Genomic DNA, 27,114 nt, shown 5'->3' with positions numbered 1-27,114 from the left:
TGTCTAGATGTCTAGGTAGATGTCTAGATAGATAGATAGATACTTTATTCATCCCCGTAGGAAAATTCACACTCTCTGCAGTATCCTTGTGTTGATTATTAACAAATTAACAGGATGGCCTCGGGGTGCTGTGTTGTAGTTTGGCAACAGCGGAGTGGATGACGTCACACGCTAGGATAAAAGTTAGAAATAGAAATATACCAAGTGTTCACCTCTAATATGAAGTAGATACATCTGACATAAAAAATATACCCAAACGGGGTATTGCACTGAAAACTGTAACGAATCAACAATTGAAAAATCTTAGGGAAATGAAGTCAATTGTAATTAAAGAAGACTGCACAGTGTAAAAAGAGTCAGGTCATGTTCAGCAGCACAGCAGTGGAGTGGTTAGCGTGTCCGGGGAAAAACAGGAATGGAAACACAGTTATTCATAAAACATTAACACTGAATAAGACCGAAGTACAAACAGGGCAAAATTGTAGTGAACGCAGAAATGATCTCTCAATGTGAGAAAGCGAGAGTATAATAATCATCTCACGTATACCACTAACCCTTAACCCTAACTCTTAACCCTAACTCTTAACCCCTAACCCTTACGCCCAACCCATTAACTGTATCACTTAACCCTTAACCCTCAACCCTTAACCATTAACCATAAACCCTAACCCCTAACCATTAACCGTAAACCCTAACCCCTAACCATTAACCCTTAACCCTAACCCCTTATCCTTAACCATTAACCCTAAAACTTAACCCTTAACCATTAACCCTAACCATTAAATCCCCTTAAGCCGAACCCCTAACCCTTAACCCTAACCACCAATCCTAACCCTTAACCATTAACCCAAACTCTTAACCCTTATCCATTAACCCTTAACCCTTAACCATTAACCCTTAACCCTAACCATTAACCCTTAACCCTAACCCCCAACCCTTAACCATTTACCCTAACTCTTAACCCTTAACCCTTAACCCTAACCCCCAACCCTAACCCTTAACCCCCAACCCTAACCCTTAACCATTAACCCTAACTCTTAACCCTTAACCCTTAACCCTTAACCCTTAACCATTAACCCTTAACCCCCAACCCTAACCCTTAACCCCCAACCCTAACCCTTAACCATTAGCCCTAACCCTTAACCATTAACCCTTAACCCTAACCCCCAACCCTTAACCATTTACCCTAACTCTTAACCCTTAACCCTTAACCCTTAACCCCCAACCCTAACCCTTAACCCCCAACCCTAACCCTTAACCATTAGCCCTAACCCTTAACCATTAACCCTAACCCCCAACCCTTAACCATTTACCCTAACTCTTAACCCTTAACCCTTAACCATTAACCCTTAACCCCCAACCCTAACCCTTAACCATTAACCCTAACTCTTAACCCTTAACCCTAACCCTTAACCATTAACCCGTAAGCCTAATTACTAAGCCCTAACCCCCAACCCTTAATCATTAACCCTAACTCTTAACCCTTAACCCTAACCCTTAACCCTTAAGCCTAACCCCTAGCCCCTAACCCCTAACCCTACCCCTCAACCCTCACCACAGAGGGGCCGAGAGTGTGTGCATTAGAAGGTGCGGAGCGGCCCCTGAAGAAAATCCCGTTCTAACCTCTGGGTCCAGTTCTCCCCTGCGTTTATAGACGGCCCTTTCGCCGGTGAGACCGTCGATGATTTTGGCATCGTCCAGTTCTCCCAGGGATTGGTTTTTCAGCCACTGCCGTTCCTTGGCTTTAGCCTGAAACACACACACAATAACAGTTGGATTTATCCAGTTAGAAACACCTTAAGGGCAGGGATTTCAAACTCCTTTTAGCCCATGGGCCACATGGTAGAAAGCAACATTCTCTTTGGGGTTGGAGGAGTAGATTAGAGAGAAATACCCCAAAAAAATAAGAGAAAGAGAGAGAGAGAGAGAAAGAGAGAGAGAGACATGGAGAGAAAGAAAGAGAGAGAGAGGAAAAGAGAAAGAGGAAGAGAGAGAAAGGTAAACGAGAAAGAAGGTGAGAGAGAGAAAGAGACAGAGAAAAAACAGACAGAGGAATAGAGAAAGCAAGAGAGAGACAAAAATCGGGAGAAAAAAAGAGAAAGAAGAAAGATAGAATACATAAAAAACATAGGAAGAATAGAGAGAGTAACATAGGAATAAAGCAAGAAGACAAAGAGAAAGAAAGAAAAAAAGAAAGAAAGGCAAAGTGAAAGCGAGAAAGAGAGAGATACACACAGATAGAAATGAATAGAGAAAAGAGGGAGATAGAAAAATAAAAAAATAAAGTCAGAGAAAGAGGAAAATGGAGAGGTAAACACACCGAGAGAGAAAGACAGAAAAAAAAGAGAGGAAGAGAGAAACAGATCGAGAGTGTCTCTCTTTTTCTCTCTCTCGGTCTGTTTCCTTTAGAGATAGAAAGAAAAAGAAAGAGAGATAAAGAAAGACATTGAGAAAGAGAGAAAGACAATGAGAGATTAAAAAAGAAAGAGAATGAGAAAGAGAGGAAAAAAGGAACAAAAGGAAAAATAACAAGAGAAAAAAAGAAAAAAAGAGAAAGAGGGAAAAAAAAAGAGCAACAAGATAAAGGCACAGAGAGCGAAACACAGAGACAGAGAGAAAGAGAAAGAAAGAACAACAGAATCGACAGAAAGACACAGGGAGAAAGATAGTGAGAGAATTAAAGAAAGAGAAAGAGAGAAAAAAAGAAAAAGGAGAGGGAAAGGGAAAGAGAAATAACGACAGAAAAACAGAAGAACAAGAGAGATTAAAAGAGATTGAGTGAGGGATACAAAAGAGAGGGGAGAGAGAGATAGGAAGAAAGCGAAATAACCGCACAACCAGTGCACTCTGCATCTCCACTAAGCTCACAGAGGGAGCCTGACATCTTTTTTTTTTAGGCCTCGCCCTCTCTCAGTGCTTCTGTTAAAACGAGGGGGCTTTCTTTCATGCCCACAATGCATTGCTGGGAAGCTTTTTCAGATTATCTCATTGCGTATCACTCGTCGAGTGTGATAAATCCGTTATCTCCTCACACCTGGACGGGGGAATAATAGAGCTCTCTGTCATCATTCTTATGTGACACATGTCTGTGGTATACTAGCTTATTATTAAAAAGTGACTGTTCTTCTTTTTTGGATCGACGGTAAAAAAATAGTCTCATAAGGGTCTCATAGACTTTTATTATTAAAAATATATGATAATGTTCTTAAATATCTATCTATCTTCGAAGTTAATAAACCTAGATTTAAGATATCTCATTTAAAAAAGATCACAAACGTCATTTTGTGCTTTGTTATCCCCTCGCTCTCTCTCTCTCATTTTCTTTCTTTTTCTCTCGATATTTTTTCTCCATTGCCCTCTCTTTCTTTCTTTCTGTCTCTCTCTTTCATTCTCTTTTTATTTCCTCTTTGATCTTCATCTTTTTCTTTCTCTGTTTCCTTCTCTCTTTTTCCCTTTTGTTCTCTCTCTTCTGTCTATCTCTCTCCCTTTTCATCCCTCTTGCTTTTTCCTTTCTTTCTTTATTTCTATTTGTCTTTCTGTCTTTCTCTCTCTTTGTCTTTCTTTCTTTCTCTCTCGTTGTGTACTTTTTTCTTTCTGTCTGTCTTCTTTCTTTCTTTCTTTCTTTCTCCCTCTTTGCCATTCTTTCTTTCTCTTTGACTTTCTCTCTCTTTTTCTTTCCTTCTTCCTCTCTCTTTGTCATTATTTATTTCTCTCTCTTTGTCTCTCTCTCTCTCTCTCTCTCTCTCTCTTTCTCTCTCTCTCATTTTCTTTCTTTTTCTCTCTATATTTTTTCTCCATTGCCCTTTCTTTCTTTCTTTCTTTCTTTCTTTCTGTCTCTCTCTTTCATTCTCTTTTTATTTCTCTCTTCCTCTTTGATCTTCATCTTTTTCTTTCTCTGTTTCCTTCTGTCTTTCTCCCCTTTGTTCTCTCCCTTCTGTCTATCTCTCTCCCTTTTTATCCCTCTTGCTTTTTCCTTTCTTTCTTCATTTCTATTTGTCTTTCTGTCTTTCTCTCTCTTTGTCTTTCTTTCTTTCTCTCCCGTTGTGTTCTTTTTTCTTTCTATCTTTCTGTCTGTCTTCTTTCTTTCTTTCTCCCTCTTTGCCATTCTTTCTTTCTCTCTCTTTGACTTTCTCTCTCTTTTTCTTTCTTTCTTTCTTTCTCTCTTTGTCATTATTTATTTCTCTCTCTTTGTCTTTCTTTCTCTCTCTCTCTCTCTCTCTTTCTCTCTCTCTCTCTTTGTATTCTTTCTTTCTGTCTAGCTTTCTCTTTGTCCTATTTCTTTCTTCTTCTTTCTTTCTATATTTCTCTGCCTTCTTTCATTTGTTCTCTCTGTTTTCTTTCTTTCTTTTTTCTCTTTGTCTTACTTTATTTATTTCTTTCTCTCTCACTTTTTGTCTTCTTTCTTTCTTTCTTTCTAGCTTTCTCTTTGTCTTCTTTCTTTCTCTCTGTTTTCTTTCTTTCTCTCTGCTTTCTTTCTTTGTTTCTCTCCGTCTTCCTTCTTTCCTTCTTCCTCTCTTTCTTTCTTTAATTAACTAGTCTGGCCCCTGCAAGTGTGCTTTTTCTATGACATGCCCCCCCCAGCTAAAATGAGTTTGACACCCCTCCCTATACTGTCATCCCATCAGGGCCTCACAAAATTCTATGAGAAACACTGAGGGTTGTTCACAATTGCATACAATTTAATGCAACGGGAGTCGAACCCGAATTACGGTGGGTAAAATCGCTGAGTCCTATCCACCTGACCACTAGGGATACGACGCTTGAAAAATAATCCTTTATATGGAAACTTATGAAACAATCTATGTTATTGTTGAGACACGTTATAATGTAAAGCCGGAAGGTCTTGCAAAAGCACCTGAAGCAATTTGATTGGGTAAACAGCAGGAATGGGCAGAGCTCTGGCACACACTCATTCCACTTCTTGCCCAGCGCCGTTTGCCCCGAAGGTTAATGTATTGGTATCGTCGTTTGCAATATTTTGTGACATTTTTTTAATAGAACTTTGCTTGCACCTTGTTTTGAAACCAATATTTAGGACAAAAATGACAATTTTTAAGTGGTATTATATTCACGAGGGACAAGATTTACAAAATAGTAATGCCAGATATTTTAATGATTTTATAAACTTTATCAAATCAGCCAATTTCGCCCTAAACCAATTTGATTGGCTAAACGGCAGAAATGGGTGGAGCTCTGGCGCACACTCATTCTACTTCTTGCCCAGCGCCGTTTGTCCCGAAGATTAATATGTTGGTATCCTCGTTTGCAATATTTTGTGACATTTTTTTAATAGAACTTTGCTTGCACCTTGTTTTGAAACCAATATTTAGGACAAAAATGACAATTTTTAAGTGGTATTATATTCACGAGGGACGAGATTTACAAAATAGTAATGCCAGATATTTTAATGATTTTATAAACTTTATCAAATCAGCCAATTTCGCCCTAAAGCAATTTGATTGGCTAAATGGCAGGAGTGGGCGGAGCTCTGGCGCACACTCATTCTACTTCTTGCCCAGCGCCGTTTGTCTCGAAGATTAATATGTTGGTATCCTCGTTTGCAATATTTTGTGACATTTTTTTAATAGAACTTTGCTTGCACCTTGTTTTGAAACCATGATTTAGGACAAACATGACGAATTTTAAGAGGTTTTATATTCACAGGGGATGAAATCTAAAAAATAGTAATGCCAGATATTATCATGATTTTATAAACTTTATCAAATCAGCCAACTTCGCCCTAAAGCAATTTGATTGGCTAAATGGCAGGAGTGGGCGGAGCTCTGGCGCACACTCATTCTACTTCTTGCCCAGCACCGTTTGCCTTAAAGGTTAATATGTTGGTATCCTCGTTTGCAATATTTTGTGACATTTTTTTAATAGACCTTTGCTTGCACCTTGTTTTGAAACCATGATTTAGGACAAAAATAACGAATTTTAAGTGGTATTATATTCACGAGGGACGAAATTTACAAAATAGTAATGCCAGATATTTTAATGATTTTATAAACTTTATCAAATCAGCCAACTTCGCCCTAAAGCAATTTGATTGGCTAAATGGCAGGAGTGGGCGGAGCTCTGGCACACACTCATTCTACTTCTTGCCCAGCGCCGTTTGTCCCGAAGATTAATATGTTGGTATCCTCGTTTGCAATATTTTGTGACATTTTTTTCATAGAACTTTGCTTGCACCTTGTTTTGAAACCATTATTTAGGACAAACATGATGAATTTTAAGTGGTATTATATTCACGAGGGACGAAATCTACAAAATAATGCCAGATGTTATCATTATTTTATAAACTTTATCAAATCAGCCAACTTCGCCCTAAAGCAATTAGATTGGCTAAATGGCAGGAGTGGGCGGAGCTCTGGCGCACACTCATTCTACTTCTTGCCCAGCGCCGTTTGTCCCGAAGATTAATATGTTGGTATCCTCGTTTGCAATATTTTGTGACATTTTTTTCATAGAACTTTGCTTGCACCTTGTTTTGAAACCATGATTTAGGACAAAAAAGACAAATTTTAAGTGGTATTATATTCACGAGGGACGACATTTACAAAATAGTAATGCCAGATATTTTAATGATTTTATAAACTTTATCAAATCAGCCAACTTCGCCCTAAAGCAATTTGATTGGCTAAACGGCAGGAGTGGGCGGAGCTCTTGCGCACACTCATTCTACTTCTTGCCCAGCGCCGTTTGTCCCGAAGATTAATATGTTGGTATCCTCGTTTGCAATATTTTGTGACATTTTTTTCATAGAACTTTGCTTGCACCTTGTTTCGTAACCATGATTTAGGACAAAAAAGACAAATTTTAAGTGGTATTATATTCACGAGGGAAAATAATGCCAGATATTATCATTATTTTATCAATTTTATCAAATCAGCCAACTTCGCAGAGTGACACAACAGGTGCCGAAGTAGGTAGCTTTAGTCTGGAGACCGGGTTTGGCAGTTTATGGCTCCCTCATAAATCAAAATTTTGGTGCTTTTATGACTCTTTGGGTCAAAAAGGGTTCCCAACCCCTGGTTTAAGTAATAATTCCTAAGACCCCTAGAGAGAAGCATTAGTTCATCAGGAAACTGAAACCCAACTAGCAAACCTGCAAAGTGTCCAGGATAATACGCAGGGACTGGACTTGTCTCCTGACAGCGCTGGAGAATCGCTCGTAGGTGGCGGCGTCGTACTCGCTCATATCGATCTCCTTCAGCCTGAGGAGAGACCGGACACAATTTACCGTATTTTCTGGACTATAACGTGCCTAAAAACCCTAAACAAGAGAAAGGGGGAAAAAAGAGAAAGCGAAAGAAAGAAAAAAAAGACAGAGAGAAAAAAGGAACAAAGAGAGAGAAAAAGAAAGAAATAAGAGAGAGAGAGAGGCAGAGAAAAGTAGAGAGGGTGGGACAAGGAAGAAAGAAAGGGAGAAAGAGAGAGAAAGAGAGAGAATAAGACCGAAAAGAGAGAAAAAAGGAATAAAAGAAGAGAGAGAGCAAATGAAGGTCAAAAGACACAGAGAGAGAAAAAGACAAAGAGGAACAAAGAAAGAGAAAAAGAGAGAACAAGAGAGTGAAAAAGAGAGAGCGAGTGAGGTAAAAAGGAAGGAAAACAGTGAAAGAGGGGGAAGAAGCGAAAGAAGGAAATCCCAAAAATAACACAAAGAGAGAAAGGAAGGAGAGAAAAGACAGGGGTAGAAAAAGAGAAGGGGGAAGCAAGAGAGACGGATTGAGAAAGAGAGAAAAGCGAGAGAAAACGACAAAAGGAAGAGAGAGCGCAAGAGAAAAACGAGCTGCAAGTCGAAATATGTCCAGTTGATGTTGACAAAGCCAGGTGCCCCTAACAAAGACGATGTACTTGTATTTCTCTCTCTCTCTCTCTCTCTCTCTCTCTCTCTCTCTCTCTCTCTCTCTTTCTCTCTCTTTCTCCCTTGCACACTCTCTCTGTCTGTTTTTCTCTTTCTTCGTTCCTCTTCGTCTCTTTCTCTCTCTGTGTATTTTTACCTTCTTTAGCTCCCTCTCCCTTCCTCCTTTTCTCTCTTTTCCTTCTTTCTCTCACTATTCTTCTGTTTTCTCTCCTTCTCTCTTTCTATTTTTCTTTGTATTTCTTTCTTTCTCTCTCTTTACAACACCCTTTTTATCTCTTTTGTTTCTCACATTCTCTCTCCCTCTCTTTTTCTCTCTCATCTTCCCTTTTTCTCTTACTCTCTGTCTCTCTCACTCTGTCACTTGTTCCCTTTCTTTGTTCCTCTTTGTCTGTTTCTCTCTGTGTATTTTTACCTTCTTTTGCTCCTTCTTATTTTGTTCTTTTCTCTCTTTTTTTCTTTCTCTCGCTATTCTTCTGTTTTCTGATCTCTCTTTCTCTCTCTCTCTCTCTCTCTCTCATGCTTTCCTCTTCTCTCTTTCTATTTTTCTTTGGATTTCTTTCTTTCTCTCTCTTTACAACTCTTTTTATCTCTTTTGTTTCTCACGTTCTCTCTATCTTTCTATCTCGCTCTGTTTCTCTCTTGTCTTCCCTTTTTCTCTTACTCTCTGTCTCTCTCAGTTACTTTTTCTCTTTCTTTTTTCCTCTTTGTCTTTCTCTCTTTGTGTATTTTTACCTTATTTTGCTCCCTCTTACTTTTTTCCTTTTCACTCCTTCTCTCTTTCTTTTTCTTTTTCTTTGGATTTGTTTCTTTTTACTTCTTTCTTTCCGCCACTCTCACACTTTCTCTTTTTATCTCTTTTGTTTCTCTCTCTCTCTCTCTCTCTCTCTCTCTCTCTCTCTCTCTCTCCTCTCAATCTCTCTTGCTCCCTTTCTCTCTTTTTTGTCCCACTCTCTCTACTTTTCTCTTACTTCTTTCTCTCTCTTTTTCTTTCTCTCTAATCTACTAGCCCTACTTTAGAACGTGATGGCTAGCTGATTACGACAGCACAAGGATTGACAGATTCTGTATGACGATACTGTAACTAAGTAGAGGTACAGGTCACGGCACGCCACCTTCTATGCAGCGTACGGGTGCCTTTGAGTGCATTCATCCGGCTTTTCGCATGGAAGCCGACAGTCATAATAACGGCGCACGGTTGGCGTGAACGACACTGACACACACACACAAACAAAATCACAGCCCAGACAATCAAACCACAAGCCACCAGGAAATGCCTCAAGTCTCGACAGAAGACGTTACGACACGACGAAAACCTTGCCTTAAGGGGAAGTTAAAATCCAGGTTTTTGATTCGAGGTTTTGAGATTGTATCCGAAACAATCGGGAACGCTTTTCGGTTCCATAGAGAGTGAGCTACTTCAACTTGATTCAAGTCAAGTCAAGTCATGTTTATTTGTATCGGACTTAATCACAAGTAGTCTCAAAGGGCTGCAGAGACCACGGACTATTGCAAACTACAGACTATTATGAAAACATCCCCTGATCTAAAACCGTCATGAGGGCAAGGGAAAACTCAAAAACCTCAACATGAGGAAAATGAAAAAACCTTGAGAAGGGAACAGATATAAGTTAATCTATATCAAGCCATGTTTAATTGTTTGGCACTTAATTTCAAAGAGTTTCAAAGGACTGCACAGACCACAGATTATTGCAAACTACAGACTATTATGACACCATCCGCTGATCTAAAACCTACATGAGGGCAAGGGAAAACTCAAAAACCCCAAATCAAGTCAAGCCATGTTTATTTGTATAGCTATTAATGACTAGGATTCTGAAAGGGCTGCACAGACCACAGATTATTGCAAACTACAGACTATTATGAAAACATCCCCTGATCTAAATCCTACATGAAGGAAAGGAAAAAATCAAAACTTCAGTCAAGTAAAGTCTAGTCCTGTTTATTTGTATAGTCCTTACTTACAAGGAGTCTCAAAGGGCTGCACAGACTACAGACTATTGCGAACTACAGACTATTATAACTCTATCCCCTGATCTAAAACCTACATGAGGGCAAGGGAAAAACTCAAAAACCTCAAGTCAAGTCTAGCCATGTGTATTTGTGACACCCTTAATAACAAGGAGTCTCAAATGGCTGCACAGACTATTGCAAACGACAGACTATTATTCCACCATCCCCTGATCTAAAACCTACATGAGGGCAAGGAAAAACTCAAAAACCTCAAGTCATGTTTATTTGTATAGCCCTCAATCACAAAGAGTCTCAAAGGGCTGCACAGGTTATTGCAAACCACAGAGCATTAATGCAGACTATTATTAGACCATCCCCTGATCTAAAACCCACATGAGGGCAAGGAAAAACTCAAAAACCTCAACAAGAGCTAAATGAAGAAACCTTGAAGAAGGGACAGCACCTGAAATAATCCCCCTTTCGGGATGACCAGGCTACAATGGATGTTAAGGGAACTGCGAATTCAAATAAAAGTCAAGATATGACTTTAAACCTGCGCGGCGCAGAGCAGCGAAAAGGACAGGAAAACCCCTCTTAGCAATGCAATCAGTCTGCAGTTAATAACAGAGCTCATGTTTAGCAATGAAAACTCCGGATTCTGCTCCGAAGACACTTGTTTACTACTTCGTCTGTTGTCTGGCCACATTCCACCCAGCCCGCAAAAAAAAAAGGAACTCGGCACCGCGACTTCCTCCACACATTCTCCTTATGCCTCAGCGTTACCGCGACTATTTCCTTCACATTCCACAGCTTAAATTTAACACAGAGAAGAAGAAAAAAAAAAAATCAATGAATGGCTTTACTTTAAGTAGACACTTAGAAACAACAACCATGGAGTAAGGTGGAGTTCCTGAAACTAAAAACAATCGTTTCCATCAACTTTGCGAGTTCTTGGGGTGAGCAGACTACAGGCTGCATGAGGCTATTTAATCCCACCCTTTGAGGGAAAACTGTAAAATTATTATGACAATAGAAAGAAAGTACAACAACTGAAAACAAGGACCTAATTTTATTTTGCTATAATTTTGAAATTAAAATAAATAAAGATACTGCAATAATACTACAAAAATACAAATACAGTAAAACTACACCAATGCTACAAAAATAAAACTGCGGAATTACTGCTACTGCAAATTAAACATGACCTCTCAATGTTAAGTCAAGTTTATTTGTGAGGCCTTTAATCACAAGGAGTCTCAAAGGGCTGCACAGACCACAGATTATTATGACACCATCCCCTGATCTAAAACCTCCATGAGGGCAAGGGAAAACTCAAAACCTCAATCAAGTCTAGTCATGTTTATTTGTGACACCCTTAATCACAAGGAGTCTGAAAGGGCTGCACAGACCATAGACTATTGCAAGCTACAGACTATTATGACACCATCCCCTGATCTAAAACCTACTTCAGGGCAAGGAAAAACTCAAAAACCTCAAGTCAAGTTAAGTCATGTTTATTTGTGACGCCCTTAATCACAAGGAGTCTCAAAGACCTGCACAGACCACAGACTATTGCAAACTACAGACTATTATGACACCATCCCCTGATCTAAAACCTACTTCAGGGCAAGGAAAAACTCAAAAACCTCAAGTCAAGTTAAGTCATGTTTATTTGTGACGCCCTTAATCACAAGGAGTCTCAAAGACCTGCACAGACCACAGACTATTGCAAACTACAGACTATTATGACACCATCCCCTGATCTAAAACCTACTTCAGGGCAAGGAAAAACTCAAAAACCTCAAGTCAAGTTAAGTCATGTTTATTTGTGACGCCCTTAATCACAAGGAGTCTCAAAGACCTGCACAGACCACAGACTATTGCAAACTAGAGACTATTATTACACCATCCCCTGATCTAAAACCTACATGAGGGCAAGGAAAAACTCAAAACCTTAGTCAGGTCATGTCTCATTATTTGTGACGGCCTTCATCACGAGGAGTCTCAAAGGGCTGCACAGATTATTGCTGACAACAGACTATTATACCACCATTCCCTGATCTAAAACCTACATGAGGGGAAGGGAAAACTCAAAACCTCAGTCAAATCTATTCATGTTTATTTGTGACGTCCTTAATCACAAGGAATTTCAAATGGCTGCAAAGATCACGGATTATTGCAAACCACAGACTATTATTACACCTTCCCCTGATCTATAACCTTACATGTGGGCAAGGAAAAACTCAAAAACCTCAACATGAGGAAAATGAAGAAACCATGAAGTAATCCCCCTTCCAGGATGACCAGGCTGCAACAGATGTTGCAATCACAAACAATACACAGATATTGTCACGAAACATGAAATATAGCTTTTTCTCTGTTCCTTTATCTTCTTGGCTTCTTTACCTCACTGTGAATGTGTGAAACTGGAGTGTCATGCCCAATTTCGTTGCCACAATATGTTAACCCATTTTGTAACAATGACAATAAAGGTATATTCTATTCTATTCCATTCTATTCATAAGCATGTAAGAACAATGTTAATAAAGTGTGTGTCTAAACATCCCAAATGATTTAATAATGTTGTTAATAAAAATTACCGTATTTTCCACACTATAAGGCGCACCTAAAAGCCTTTATTTTTTTCAAAAGCTGACCATGCGCCTTATAATACAGTGCGCCTTATATAGGGATCAATATTGAGTCCCAACTAAGGCAAGCAGCCGCCGACTCGATTTTCCCCCGAACGCCAAGTAGTCCGCGGTGTATGCTGGGATTTATTTACCGGCGTTTCATTGGCTAACCAATGTGTCAATCATCATTTGAATCGATCGCTATTGGCTAAAGTTATTCGGAGGTCAAGGGGCGGATCCTTTTTATCATTTACAGGCTGGCATTGGCTTGAACAGCGAAACAAAGCCTGCAATTGGCCGAAAAAGATGAATTTGTATAGCACGTGGCTGACGGCATAGAAAAAGCATTTTTTTACTATTCTGTATTTGCAAATATTTTATTCTCCTGGATTTACTAAACTCACGGATATAAGAGGACCACGGCTGCACATTATTACGAACACAACGACTTCGGTGAGCTACTCCGGCTATATATTTTCCCTGTATCTTGTTTCAGACTGAACTCGATGTTTCTGTGATAAGCGGTGCAGATAATGGATGGAATGGAGTGTCTATTTTGAAATTCAACTCAATTCCAAGTGTTTATTGTCATATGCAGAGTAAAGTTGCGAGCGAAAAAGAAAATAGAAACTAAGGAATGGTTGGCATTTCTTGAATCCCAAGACTTTAACCTTCCAAATGATGGAAGGATGCATTTGAGTGACATCGTACGGACACCGCATCTTTGCAAGCTTTGGGAATATTAAGGGGGTAAGAAGTTGGACTGAACCATCTGACTGTTTTGTCCACGTTCCCATTGTAGCACCTTATAATCCGGTGCGCCTTATGTATGTCAAAAATAGGACCAAAACTATTTTTTCGGGGTGCGCCCTATAACCCGGTGCGCCTTATAGTGCGGAAAATACGGTAATATACTGGTAAAAAACTGGAACTATAAGATTTTAAACCATTTACTGTACCCTCCAGCAGTGTTTAAATAGCAGACACTGATACACCAATTTCTTTTTTCGCAATTGATCCTTTTTTTTTTTCACTTTTTCTCTTCCCTATCACTCACTTTCTCGGGGCAAAAAAAGGAAATGAAACACACACAAAAAAATCTGACTAAAATAAGATGTGGTCCCTCTGAAACGTGCCAACAGGAAGAAGAGACAGAGCAGGAGATTATCAGTTGAGAAACTGCACTAGACCACTCGGGATACAGATGACATATGAAAAGGCATCGACCATTTATTCAAATGGGTTCTCTCTCTCTCTCTTTCTTTCTCTCTCTCTTTCATTCTTATTTTTCTCTCTCTTTCTTTCTCTCTCTCTTTCATTCTTATTTTTTGTCTTTTTTTGGTATTTCTCTCTAATTTACTCCTGCAACCCCAGAGAGAATGTGGCCCATGAGATAGGTTCAAATCTATTTTGAAAGGGGGATGACAGTTGAGACTTGGCAGGCATTTTGGGACAGCCTCTCTTGTAATTGCTTGGGTGCGATTGTGCACAGGCTTGAAAATTTCAGCATACCGAAGCCTGTTATTGCTTGCGTGCCCTAACCACTGCAGGCGGTTCAAAATCGTAGAATCGCAGTGGGTTGATGTTTAACCTTGTTAGGAATTAAACTATTAAAATGTATCGTTTACCAAATTGTTCGAATGAGTTATCTGACTCATTAACCAAACACAAACTTCATTCTCCTAACAATGCGTGCCGTTTCTTTCTTCACACGGGGGCAGATTTAGTTTCTTAAAGTATTTAACTAAGTGAACTCCATCGAATTAGCCGAATTCATATCGCTCGAGTCATCGTCGAGCATCTTCTCTCGTTCTCCCTCGATCTTCTCGCTCTCTATCCTCTACCCACGCCTTTCTCCCAAGCTGGCCTGTCGGCTTCTCCCATGGGCGGGCCAGAGAAAAGCCCCCACGTGGCCCCACCATCTCTGAGAAGAGCGTCGGGATGTCTGTCCTTGTGCGTCTGGCCTTCTGCGTGGGAGTCCTGTTATCAACAGAACTAAACAAAACATTCGCATTCGGAACGGCGTGACCTGCAGCTCACTCAGTGCAAATCTTCATTGCACTCGATAAATGTAACTTGTATTTAATTGTATAAAATCCTTCAACCTGAAAACAGGTAAACAGAGGACGAGATAGACGACTGTGCGAATGAATGATTGGAAAAAGGACTTGAATAATTATTCAAGCATGCACTGAGACCATTTTTCCCCACCATCTCGGAGAAGAGCGTGGGGATGTCTGTCCTTGTGCGTCTGGCCTTCTGCGTCCTGTTATCAACAGAACTAAACAAAACATTCGGAACGGCGTGACCTGAAGCTCACTCAGTGCAAATCGTCATTGCGCTCGATAAATGTAACTTGTATTTAATCGTATAAAATCCTTCAACCTGAAAACAGGTAAACAGAAGACGATGAATGATTGAAAAAAGGAAATTAATAATTATTCCAGCATGCAATGAGACCATTTTTCCCCACCATCTCGGAGAAGAGCGTGGGGATGTCTGTCCTTGTGCGTCTGGCCTTCTGCGTCCTGTTATCAACAGAACTAAACAAAACATTTGCATTCGAAGCTCAAGCGTGACCTGACGATTTTTATCGTGCGATTTTTGAAAGTGTTTTAGCAAATTCTATTATTGTTTGGTTTGGTCGAATCAAAGAAAGATCTGTCGAAGTTCAATTCTGTCTAATGATAGAGTTTTGAAAGGATGAGAGTCATCCCGGTAATGGTAATTTTCATCTATTACGGAGCGGTAGACGCTTGAAGTCATTCAAGGGTACTAAAAGGTTTACAAACAGTTTTTACCCGAGAGCTGTCCGAATCTTTAATAATTGTAAATTGTAATTTCTGTTTTTCGTTTTATATTCTGAATGTTGAATGTTACATTTTTAAATTCCCACTGAGCCGAGACAACGAGACAATTTCCGATGATTTTTATGTGAAAATTATTGGTTGAATAAACTAACTACTACTCACTCAGTGCAAATCTTCATTGCGCTCGATAAATGCAACTTGTATTTAATCGTATAAAATCCTTTAACCCGAAAACAGGTAAACAGAGGACGAGATGGATGAATGATTGAAAAAAGGACTTCAAGCATGCACTGAGAGCATTTTTCCAGAAGGATGGAAAAGAATGGGGAAGAAATTGGACGGCGGTCAAAACTGAGAAAAACACAAAGAGTTTTAGACAAGGGGTGCAATAGAAGACGGGGGTAGATGCTGTAATGGAGAGGAAAGGGAACCAAACTGGGAACAGATAGGGCTTTTATGTCTAGGCTGCTAAAAATTCTCACCCGAATGCATGAATACCCATTCATGAAACACGAGTTAGCAAAAGCTCGAGGAGGAAAGTTGACTTCATAAAAGCGAAGGAAAGTACCTTATTTTCTAAGTCACTTTGCAGTATAAGTCACCCCAGCCCAAAAATGCATAATTAAGAAGGAAAAAAAACATATGTAAGTCGCACCTGGAGTATAAGTCGCATTTTTGGAGCAGGTATAGTTGATAAAATCGAACGCCATGTCATCTTAAAGCAGGGGTGTCAAACAGGCGGCCCGCGGGCCAGCAAAGGCATTGAATCTGGCACGCGAGACCACGCTCAGAGAAGCGCGAGAGAAAAACGAGCTGCAGGTTGAAATATGTCCACTAGATGTTGCCAAAGCCAGGTGCCTCTCACAAACGCTGTACTTGTATTTTTCTCTCTCTGTCTCTCTCTATCTCTCCCTCCCTTTCTCTCTCACTCTCTTTCACTCACTTTCACTCTGTCTGTCTCCTCTCCTTCTTTGTTCCTCTGGCTCTTTATCTCGCTGTCTTTTTACCTTATTTTGCTCTTTCTTCCCCCTCTCTCTCTTTCTCTCTCTCTCTCTCTCTCTCTCTTACTTTTCTCACTCTCTTTCTTTTTCTCTTTTCTCTCTCTTTCTCGCCCTGTTTCCCCACTCTCTTTCTCTCACTCTCCTTCTTCGCTCTCTCTTTCTCCTTTCTCGCTCTTTCCCGCCCTTTTTCTCTCACTCTATCTCTCTCTCTCTCACTCTCTCTGTCTCTCTTTTTCTCTTTCTTTGTTCCTCTTTGTTGCCTTCTCTCTATGTCTTTTTACCTACTTTTGCTCTCTATTCCTTCTTCCTTTTCTCTCTTTCTCTCCTTCTCTTTCTCTTGCTTTCCATTTCTCTCTTTCTCCCCTTCTGTCTTTGTTTCTATTCCTTTTTGGATTTTTCTCTCTCTCTCTCACTATGTCTCTTTTTTAATCTCTGTTCTCTCTCTCTCTCTTTCTCTCTCTCTCTTACTTTTCTCACTCTCTTCCTTTTTCTCTTTTCTCTCTCTTTCTTGCCCTGTTTCCCCACTCTCTTTCTCTCACTCTCCTTCTTCGCTCTCTCCTTCTCCTTTCTCGCTATTTCCCGCCCTTTTTCTCTCACTCTATCTCTCTCTCTCTCACTCTCTCTGTCTCTCTTTTTCTCTTTCTTTGTTCCTCTTTGTTGCCTTCTCTCTATGTCTTTTTACCTACTTTTGCTCTCTATTCCTACTTCCTTTTCTCTCTTTCTCTCCTTCTCTTTCTCTTGCTTTTCATTTCTCTCTTTCTCCCCTTCTGTCTTTGTTTCTATTCCTTTTTGGATTTTTCTCTCTCTCTCTCACTATGTCTCTTTTAATCTCTGTTTGTTCTCTCTCTCTCTCTCTCTCCCCTTCTGTCTTTGTTTCTATTCCTTTTTGGATTTTTCTCTCTCTCACTATGTCTCTTTTAATCTCTGTTTGTTCTCTCTCTCTCTCTGTCTCTCACTCTCTCTCTCTCTCTCCCCCTTCTGTCTTTGTTTCTATTCCTTTTTGGATTTCTCTCTCTCTCTCTCTCTCACTATGTCTCTTTTAATCTCTGTTTGTTCTCTCTCTCTCTCTCTCTCTCTCTCTCTCTCTCTCTCTCTCTCTCTCTCTCTCTCTCTCTCTCTCTCTCTCTCTCTCTCTCTCTCTCTCTCTCTCTCTCTCTCTCTCTCTCTCTCTCTCTCTCTCTCTCTCTCTCTCTATATATATATATATATATATATATATATATATACATAAAATGACTCCGTTTTGTGCAGGCTTGGGGAGTAATGGAATACATGGAACGGCAAAAATGATGTTTGGATTTCTTTTCATTTTGTTTCTGTCGCATTTGATGTTAGTTTTTCCGGAGATCAAAGAGATCAAAGCCAGGAGAGAAAGCTTACCACGTGTTGTGAGTCATCATTTGATTCCTATTTAGTTTCTTTTGTCTTTTATTAGCATATTCGCTATTGGAGTCATCCAAAAGTCATTGAAAGTAATCCAGTTAAAGTAACCCTACCCAACCCTGGTGACTGATATCCAGGATTGAGTTTTTTGTCAACTCCGGGTTTCTTAAAGTGACAGAGGCACAGAGGACAAATGAGAAAGACAATCACGGTATAAGAACTGTGATGCTATTTGCCATTATATGTCCGACAATTTTTCTTCCGGGAATGATTTTGCATCCCTAGCGAAGCAAACATTGGAATAAAGACAACTCACCTGTCTTTGAAAGCTTTTTCTCCCATTTCTCTCGCAGCTTGGCGGACTTCCTCCGGGACGGCGTCCTTCTCCGCTTGGGACACCTGGAACACTTTGTGTCCCGCGTCCAAGCGATATGGACCCCCTTTGCCACCCAGACCCGCAGTGTCCCGGCCTCCTAAGTGGAAAAAGGAGACGTCAGGCTAACAGTGTTCATGCACTTCAAGTATTAAGAAATAAAGAAAGCGTGAGCGTCGACCAATGTTCCCTTTACCGTAAATTCCGGACTATAAGCAGCTACTTTTTTCCCAAACGTTCAACCCTGCGGCTTATTCAGTGATGCGGCCGATTTATGTCATTTTTCTAACGGCCGCCAGCGGCGCTCGAGTACAAAAGGTAAGATTTAGACCGGTGGAATATATGTGCAGAGGAAGACTGCAACTTCTTAGCTTGTGCACAAATTAAATTAGCGTAGACATATCCTCATCACGCAAATTGCAAAAAGAAAGGCACATGATGTAGCTTTCAAGCTAAACGTAATCGAGCAGTCCGATAAAGAAGGAAACAGAGTTACTGCACGTAAAATTTACTTTACGAGCGTGTTGCTAGCGTGTTTTTGAATAAGGGAGCGTGGGACGACGTCTATATGACAAAGTCTCTTTCCCATACTGGGGAAGAGATCTTAGATGACGTCAGTTGTAAGGACACTTTACCGTGGCTTGAACAAGCACAGTATGTTTTTTTTTAACAGACGCGTTTACTGTGTTGCGAGCGTGTTGCTAGTAGCGTTTTGCTACCCTTCACAGGCACGGTATGGGATGAAAGTTATATTATAATTAAAGCTTTGAAAACTCTCTGGGTGTACCGTCTTTCTTTGTAAATATGTGTAACCATGTATAATATGTATTTGCACCTGTATATTTTTGTAATGTATTTATTTGAGACACTTATTCTGATATGTATTGCGAAATTAAAAAAAAGGAAACGCGGGCTGACGGGAAGTGGGGTAAAGGTGAGTGAGACCTGTTGTCGCGGCGGACAATAGTGGAAATATATTTTTCCCACCCCTTTGAAAATAAAAACTTTTTTTCCTTGGATTAGTTTCAACGGGTACCCGGACTCTGCAGGTCTGCATCAAACGTTAAGTACCGGTATCATTTTCCCTTCATTTTGCCGGCTGTGGTTATTGGACTGTATACTTTATATTCAGTGACAATCGCGGGGCTCAAAGCCGGGTTTGGGCTAAATTTGTGATTGTGTTACATGTTTTAATGTGGGCGTATGCGGCTTATATACAGGTGCGGCTTGTGTAAGTACAAAATTGTTTTTCCTCTTAAAATGCGGTGGGTGCGGCTTATAATCAGGTGCGCTCTATAGTCCGGAATTTACGGAACTAACATTTTTGGGGGCTTATTGAGTCGGTTGCACGATACACAACTGTACTTAATCACATTTTTGAGTGGAAGTACAATGTTGGCAACAAGATTCACTTGATATCATTGGAAAAAAAAACTCTCGTAGTGTTTATTTTTCCCAAGCTGTTACTTTTTTCTTTTGGTTCTCTATTTACTTTTTTCCTACATTTCTTTCTTTTCTTTTTTTTCTGGCTTTTTCCTACATTTTTCCTTCTTTTTTTCTCTTCCTTTTGTTTCTTTTTTTCTCAGCTTTTCACTACTTTTTCATTTTGGTATTTTTTTCTTTTTCGTTCTATTCCCCCCTTCCTTTAAGTCATTTTGTGCATCATTTTAGATAATATTTGGTCATGTTGGGATTAAAGAAGCAAAAACAACCCGAAGAGCCGTTTAGGACCCGAAAGAGCCGGTTCCTTTTAGTGAGCCGAGCCGAAGAAGCCGGTTCTCGACCAACTCTACTAACTTTACTCAACTTCGTTCTACTTCGACTCGACTTCCAAATACCGCATTTAGAACACAACGTCGGGGGAACCCGTGTATTTTGACCTTCATGCACTGTAACTTAGACTTAATCAGCTTCTTAATTAGCAATTTCGAGCCCTGATTTTTGTGCGCTGGCTAGATTTTCTTGTGCGCTGAGAATCTGCTTAGAGGGAACACTGGCGTCGACTATTCTGCTATTCACCTGTGCCACCTGCCCATTGGTTTCCACCTACATGGGGTGCATTGTTCGCATCCACTTTTCCATGCTTTGGGGATGAAACATCCAAGCCGCTGTCCCTCTGGATAGTAATCTGAAAGAAATGTAAAAAAAAGGGCAGGGATTATTCTAGCTTTAATTTTGAAAATCGATTGAAGCGATTTATTCTTTACTGCAGTCAGGTGTTGCTTGTGCTCCACCATAAATCTTTTTTTTTCCCTAAAGCGGGGGTGTCAAACTCTTTTTAACAATAGAACAAACATTCTGTCGGGGGCCGGACTAGTAGATTCAAGAGAAAGAAAAAGAGAGATAAAGAAATAAGAGAAAGGGGGAGGGAAAAGGAGAGAGAGCGGGACAAAGAAAGAAAGAGAGAGAGAGGGTGAGAGCGTGAGAAACAAAAGATAAAAAGTCGTGAGAGAGGGGGAAAAGAAAGGGAGAGGAAGAAAGAAATCCAAAGAGAAATAGAAAGACAGAAGGAGAGAAAAGAGAAAAGAAAGCGCGAAGGGTATGAAGAGAGAAAGAGAAAAGGAAGAAAAGGAAAAAATGAGGTTAGAGCAAAAGAGGTTAAAACACACTGAGAGAGAAAGAGACAGAGAGTGAAAGAGACACACAAGATTGGGAGAAAGGGGTGGAAAAAAAGAGAAAGAGAGAGAGAGAGAGAGAAAGAGAGAGAGAGAGAGAAACAAAAGATAAAAAGTTGTGATGGAGGGGGAAAAGGAAAAGAAGAAAAGAGATAAGACGAAGGGTATGAAGAGAGATAGAGAAAAGAGAGAAAAGGAAAAAAGGAAATTAGAGCAAAAGAGGTTAAAAGACACAGAGAGAGAGAGAGACAAAGAGCAACAAAGGAAGAGAAAAAGAGAGACAGAGAGTGAAAGAGACAGAGTGGGAGAAAAGGGGTGGAAAAGAGAGAGAGAGAGAGAGAGAGAGAGAGAGAGAGAGAGAGAGAAATACTAGTACAGTGTCTTTGTTCGAGGCACCTTTCTTTGGCAACATCAAGTTGACATATTTCAACCTGCAGCTTGTTTTTCTCTTGCGCTTCTCTGAGTGTTGTCTCTCGGGCCGGATTCAATCCCTTAGCGGGCCTGATCTGGCCCGCGGGCCGCCTTTTTGACACCTGTGCCTCGAAGGATGCTAGAATTTCCTACACTGATTGAAAAAAAAATACCTTTTCACTTTAAGTTCTTTTGAGTTCTGATATGAATCACTAATTCCAAGAAAATGGATTCAATGAACCGGGCCGATTAAAATAGCACACATATAGTTATTTATTAGCACAGGAAATTATTGATAGGGAAACAAAAAGAGGAAGGCGCCAGGGATTATGGGAGTTTTCGAGCGCTGAAAGTTGCTAGCACAAAAAGAAAGTTTGCTGCTATAACGCTAGTCGATTTGAGGAGATTCCCTTGTACAGAAAAAAACGCTCATTCCCAAGAACCAGCAAACATGGTGTTCAATCTGAAATGTCCTCTTCCTTGTTCTTGCGGAGAGATTTTGTCTCCTGCGGCGTATGGTCACAACGTACGGCACACGAGCTTCTCAAGGCCGCGGTGCAGGCCTTCACGACCTGGTCAAGTGATCGAATTGGAGAAAAAGAGAGCGATTTATCGATCAGCTCCTCTTTATATATGGACAAGGCCACTTGACCAGGTCAAGCCTCTTTGGGCGAGATCTCAGATATCTGACACCACCAGGATCAGATGACGGTGTTTGAAGTTGCGCAACTTGTTAGAAAGCCAAAGAAGTGGGATATTTGCGTAATGTTCTGTACTGGAATCGTCATAATTATGTACAGTGAGAACATTATTTTATCAATACATAGCCTTGGATGTTTTAATTACATTCAAACTTCTTGTTATCAGATTTCATTAGGGTACAGGGTGAATTGGTACGTTTGGAAACTGTCCATAAGGGGACGCCGTCGTTCCATCCATTCCAAAGTTCTGAGTTACTTTAATTTTCTGATGGGCTTATTTTTTCCTACAAAATAAAAGAAGATTTGAAAAAAAATACAGTGGGACCTCACTACTTCGGGGTTCCACGTTCGCGGGTTCAGAGCTTCGCAGCGCTAAAAACGAATAATAATGAAAAAAGAAAAAAAAAGAATAATAATAATAATTTTAAGCATTTTTTTGAACGGGCGTCGCTACTTTGCTGATTTTCACTTTTTGCAGGTGGTTTTGGTCCCCATTAACCGTGATAACCGAGGGATTACTGTAAACCAAAAAATCCAGTTTTATGTTTAATAATAATATAATAATAATAATTTCCTTGTATTGTCATTCTGTGTAACAATGTACACAGAACGAAATGTCGATTGCACCTGACCCGTTGTAGCGAGCCGATGCAGCCGCAGCCAACAGAGGGCGCCGCCGACCACTTTTTAAGTCTTAGGAATGACTTGGCCGGGGCGCGAACCACCGACCTCCCAGTCTCAAAGCGGGCGCCTTACCATCTAGGCTAAAACGCTGGAAGCACAGCAGCAGAATGGGAAACCATACAGAGAATTATGAATACAGCCTAGGAAATCATCTGGCTGCTCTCTGTCCAGTCTAGAAGACATTGTAATACTACAACAGAGCCAATAGAACTCGGCCACCACCTCGTCCACTGGTTACCCTCTAGTAGGCGCTACAGACTGTGAAATATATGTATCTTGCCAGTTGTCTTGAAAAATGGGTTTGCTGTTGAAAGTATCGTAAATTCCGGACTATAAGCCGCTACTATTTTCCCTAACTTTCAACCCTGCGGCTTATTCAGTGATGCGGCCAATGGATGTCATTTTTCTAACGGCCGCCAGCGGCGCTCGAGTACAAAAGGTAAGATTTTGACCGGTGGAATATATGCGCCGAAGAAGACTGCAACTTTTTAGGTTGTGCACAAATTAAATTAGCGTTAACATACCCTCATCATGCATAACGCAAAAAGAAAGGCACGTCAAAAAAATCCACCATAACTAACGGGTTCCGAAAAGCCGGTCTGCTGCGTGACGGAGAAGAGGGCACAGAATCAGGAGTGGATGGGAGCGTGGGACGACGTCTATATGACAAAGTTTCTTTCCGACACTGAGGAAGACGACTTTGATGGCTTCAGTTCTAAGGAGGAAGATGAGGACGGTTTACCGTGATTTTTACAAGTACGGTATGTTTTTTTTAACAGACCCGTTTACTGTGTTGCGAGCGTGTTGCTACCATTAACTGCCCTGTCACGGGCACCGTTAGGGATGAAAGTTACATTATTATTAATAAAGCTTTGAAATCTATCCCGGTCTACCGTCTTTCTTTGTAAATATATGTAACCATGTATAATATGTATTTGCAACTGTATATTTTTGTCATGTAATTATTTTAGAAACTTATTCTGATATGTTTTGCACCGGCAAATCAAAAAGAAGGGGCGGGGCAAACGCGGGCTGACGGGAAGTGGAGTAAAGGTGAGACGTGTTTGTGGACACGGCGGACAATAGTGGATATATATTTTTCCCACCCTTACATTTGTAAACATACACTTTTTTCTTTGGATTACTTTCAACAGGACCCGGACTCTGCAGGTCTGCATCAAACCTTAAGTACCGGTATCATTTTCCGTTCATTTTGCCGGCTGTGATTTTTGGACCGTGGACTTTAACGAAGGACATTTAGTTTCAATCGCGGGACTTAAAGTCAGGTTTGGGTTAATTTTGTGTTTGTGTTACATTTTTTAATGTGGGCGCATGCGGCTTATATACAGGTGCGGCTTGTGTAAGTACAAAATCGGTTTTCCTCTTAAAATGTGGTGGATGCGGCTTATAATCAGGTGCGCTCTATAGTCCGTAATTTACGGTACTATTTTTATACAGGAAAAAGTAAATCCTGCAACATAACTGTCGTGTCCAGCATGGTCGCCGTGGCAACTGGCGGGCCCCGCCCCCTGGGCAACAGCTGAAGCAGATCGCCTTTTTTTGCGCGTTTGCTTCTTAAGGGGGGTTTAGGGTTTTGCGGGTGCTGGCTCATTGCATTTTCTGTCTGCATTTCCTGTTCTGTTTTGCTCTGTCCTGTTTTGTTTGATCCGGAGGAAACCTGTGTTTTCACGTTTTGAGTAAAAGCCTGTTTTTGATCTGTTTTGTCCCTGAGTTTTGGACGACTTTTATTTTGCTAAATAAAAGTTTGGATCGTCAACGCAATTGAGTTCTCCCTTCCTGCCTCCTGCCTCCGTTCTGGTCCGGTCTCCTCGTGACAATAACGGACATAACCTGTAGTAAAAATGAAAATTCCAGCGTATTTGACAGTTAAAACGGTTTATAGATGCAAAGCTAAAACCACAAAATCAACTTTCTGTATTTTATTGCATTTCATGTCATTGAATGATGCCCTTAAGTAATGGCTGATGGACAGATGAACACAACTGTGAAATTGCTTTATACACAGAGCACGCGGTGGAATACTGGGACTATTTTGCTGCGCATAAAATGAAATGAAACGATCTGCATTTCTATAGCGCTTTTCAAGTCAATGACATCCCAAAGCGCTTTACAGTGTGCTCCACATTTCCCAATAGCGGCCTTGCAGCCATGTAAGGCGCTAACCTGCTTATTGGGGGTATTAGGGGTTCAGTGTCTTACCCAAGGACACTTCGCCATGTAACACGGAGGAGCCGGGATTCGAACTGGGATCCCTTGATCCCAAGACGAGCGCTCTACCTCCTGAGCCACTGTCGCCCTTAAAACCAGCCTTATCATCGCATGGCAGCAACCTACTATCGGCTATAAAACGCCACTCCTTTAACGAATATCCAGACTCTGTATCAGCGCTCTATCAGGGCAGCTCGCCTTATTTACGAGAGATAAGCAGGGTCACTCGTAATGCATCAGAAAGATTATGCAAGAGAGATTACGTGAATAATAAAGTTATGATTGTTTTATTTTTCTTACCACCAGGGGGAGTTCAACTTTAGGAGAAACTCAAAATAAGGCGAGAGGACGTCGATGGATTTGAAACTCGCAATTATTCTCTAAGTATCAACAACATTTGACACACAACTGTGAAATGGAACCAAATGATTCCAACATTCTAAATCATATTCACAACGAAAACCTGAAAAAATATTCACCCTAACTGTCAGCCAACTGACTCCAGAAGTTCCCTGATGATTTCCGAATGATCCAATGTCGACCTAAATGACTAAGATCAACAGAGTGCTCCTGTAGGTCATGAAGTCTAACCTGTGACGGGCTAAGAGTAGAGTGAAAAGAGATAAGGGAGAATGGACAGCAATACGTAGACCAAAGAACACACCAGGCAGGTCCGGGAAAAAGTTATGGATGAGTTCAAAGCAGGAATAAGATACAAGAACATTTCACAACATTTACACATCTCCCGAAGCACTGTGCAAGCAATAATGTGGAGAGCAAAATACCACAGCGGACCTACCAAAACCTGGCTGTCCCTCTGACCTTTCAGCCCAAACAACGAGAAAACTAATCATAGCAGCAACCAAGAGCCCCGTGGTCCCTTAAGATGACCTCCAGGCATACACAACTGAGATTTCTCATATAATGCATAAATGAACCCCTAATGGAAGAGTAGAAAAAGAAAGCCTTATCTGAAAAAAAGTCCGTAAGGTGTTTGCAAAAAGCCACATTGGCTAAATTCAAAGCGTAAGAGTAACACTGCACATCAACCTGAAAACACCATCCCCACTGTCAAACATGGTGCAGTATTATGGTCTGGGGTTGCTTTTATTCAGTAGGGACTGGGAAGATCGCCGAGTTAATGGAAAGAAGAATGGAGCTAAAAAGAGGGGGATTCTGGCAGAAAATCTGCTTGTACCGTAAATTCCGGACTATAGAGTGCACCTGATTATAAGCCGCACCCACCACATTTCGGGAGGAAAACCGATTTTGTACATACACACACCTGTTTATTAGCCGCATGCGCCCACATTGAAAAAAGGCAATTCAAACACGAAATTAACCCATATCCGATTAAGTCCAAAAAACACAGCCGGCAAATTGAACTGAAAGAAAATGATACCGGTACTTAAGATTTAATGCAGACCTGCAGAGTCCGGGTGCCCGTTGAAAGTAATCCAAGGAGTGTATATTTCCAAAGGTAAGGGTGGGAAAAATATATATCCACTATTGTCGGCCGCGTCCACAAACACATCTCACCTTTACCCCACTTCCCATCAGCCCGCGTTTGCCCCGCCCCTTCTTTTTGATTCGCCCGTGCAAAACATATCAGAATACGTTTCTAAAATAAATACATTACAAAAATATACAGTTGCTAATACATTTTTTACATGGTTACACATATTTAAAAAGAAAGACGGAGTTTTCAAAGCTTTAATAATAATATTAAAACTTTCATCCCAAACTGTGCCTGTGAAGGGTAGCAAAACGCTACGAACAACACGCTCGCAATGCAGTAAACAGCTCTGTTAAAAAAACCTACCGTGCTTGTAGTGAACACGGTAAACCGCCCTCGTTTTCAAAAATGACAAAAATTGGCCGCATCACTGAATAAGCCGCAGGGTTGAAAGTTAGGAAAAAAAGTAGCGGCTTATAGTCCGGAATTTACGGTAAAAAACAATCACCATCAAACCTTAAGAAACTTTATCTGTTTTGTAAGGAAGAATGGGCAAACATTTCTGATTCAGGATGTGCTAAACTTAGAAACATACCTAAAAAGACTTGTGGCTGAATTCACAGCAAAAGGAGGTTGTACAAAGTAGTAAATCAAAGGGGGGGCACACTTTTGCAACACCCACATTTGCATTTATTATGTGTTAGCACGGGCAGCACGGCGGCGCAGTGGTTAGCGCTTGTGCGGCACGGTTCATGTCATGGGAACCTGTCGTGGGTTCAAATCCAGCTCCAGACTTCCTGTGCGGAGTTTGTATGTTCTCCCCGTGCTTGGGTTTCCTCCGGGCACTCCGGTTTCCTCCCACATTCCAAAAATATGCATTTCAGGTGAATTGGCCGGTCCAAATTGTCCCTAGGTGTGAGTTGTCTGTCCCTGTGTGCCCCGCGATTGGCTGGCAACCAGTTCAGGGTGTCCCCTGCCCA

The 27,114-nt window shown here is 40.7% G+C and overlaps 1 protein-coding gene across 1 annotated transcript in view; it reads right to left on the bottom strand.

Annotated features, from left to right (window-relative positions):
- Positions 1-27,114, bottom strand: part of vwa8 (von Willebrand factor A domain containing 8) — a 168,359-nt gene that overhangs the window by 21,901 nt on the left and 119,344 nt on the right. Inside the window, exons 38-41 of the mRNA XM_088352924.1 lie at positions 20,058-20,166; positions 17,982-18,138; positions 7,109-7,217; positions 1,624-1,749 (exon numbers count right to left, since the gene is read on the bottom strand). Coding sequence (XP_088209050.1) covers positions 1,624-1,749; positions 7,109-7,217; positions 17,982-18,138; positions 20,058-20,166 — 501 coding nt within the window. The remainder of the gene's footprint in view (positions 1-1,623; positions 1,750-7,108; positions 7,218-17,981; positions 18,139-20,057; positions 20,167-27,114) is intronic.

The sequence above is a fragment of the Urocampus carinirostris genome, chromosome 14 (genome assembly GCF_059441175.1).
Source record: "Urocampus carinirostris isolate Australia breed hairy pipefish chromosome 14, RoL_Ucar_1.0, whole genome shotgun sequence".
In the NCBI taxonomy this organism is placed as follows: domain Eukaryota; kingdom Metazoa; phylum Chordata; class Actinopteri; order Syngnathiformes; family Syngnathidae; genus Urocampus; species Urocampus carinirostris.
This window is presented reverse-complemented; position numbering and strand designations above follow the sequence as displayed.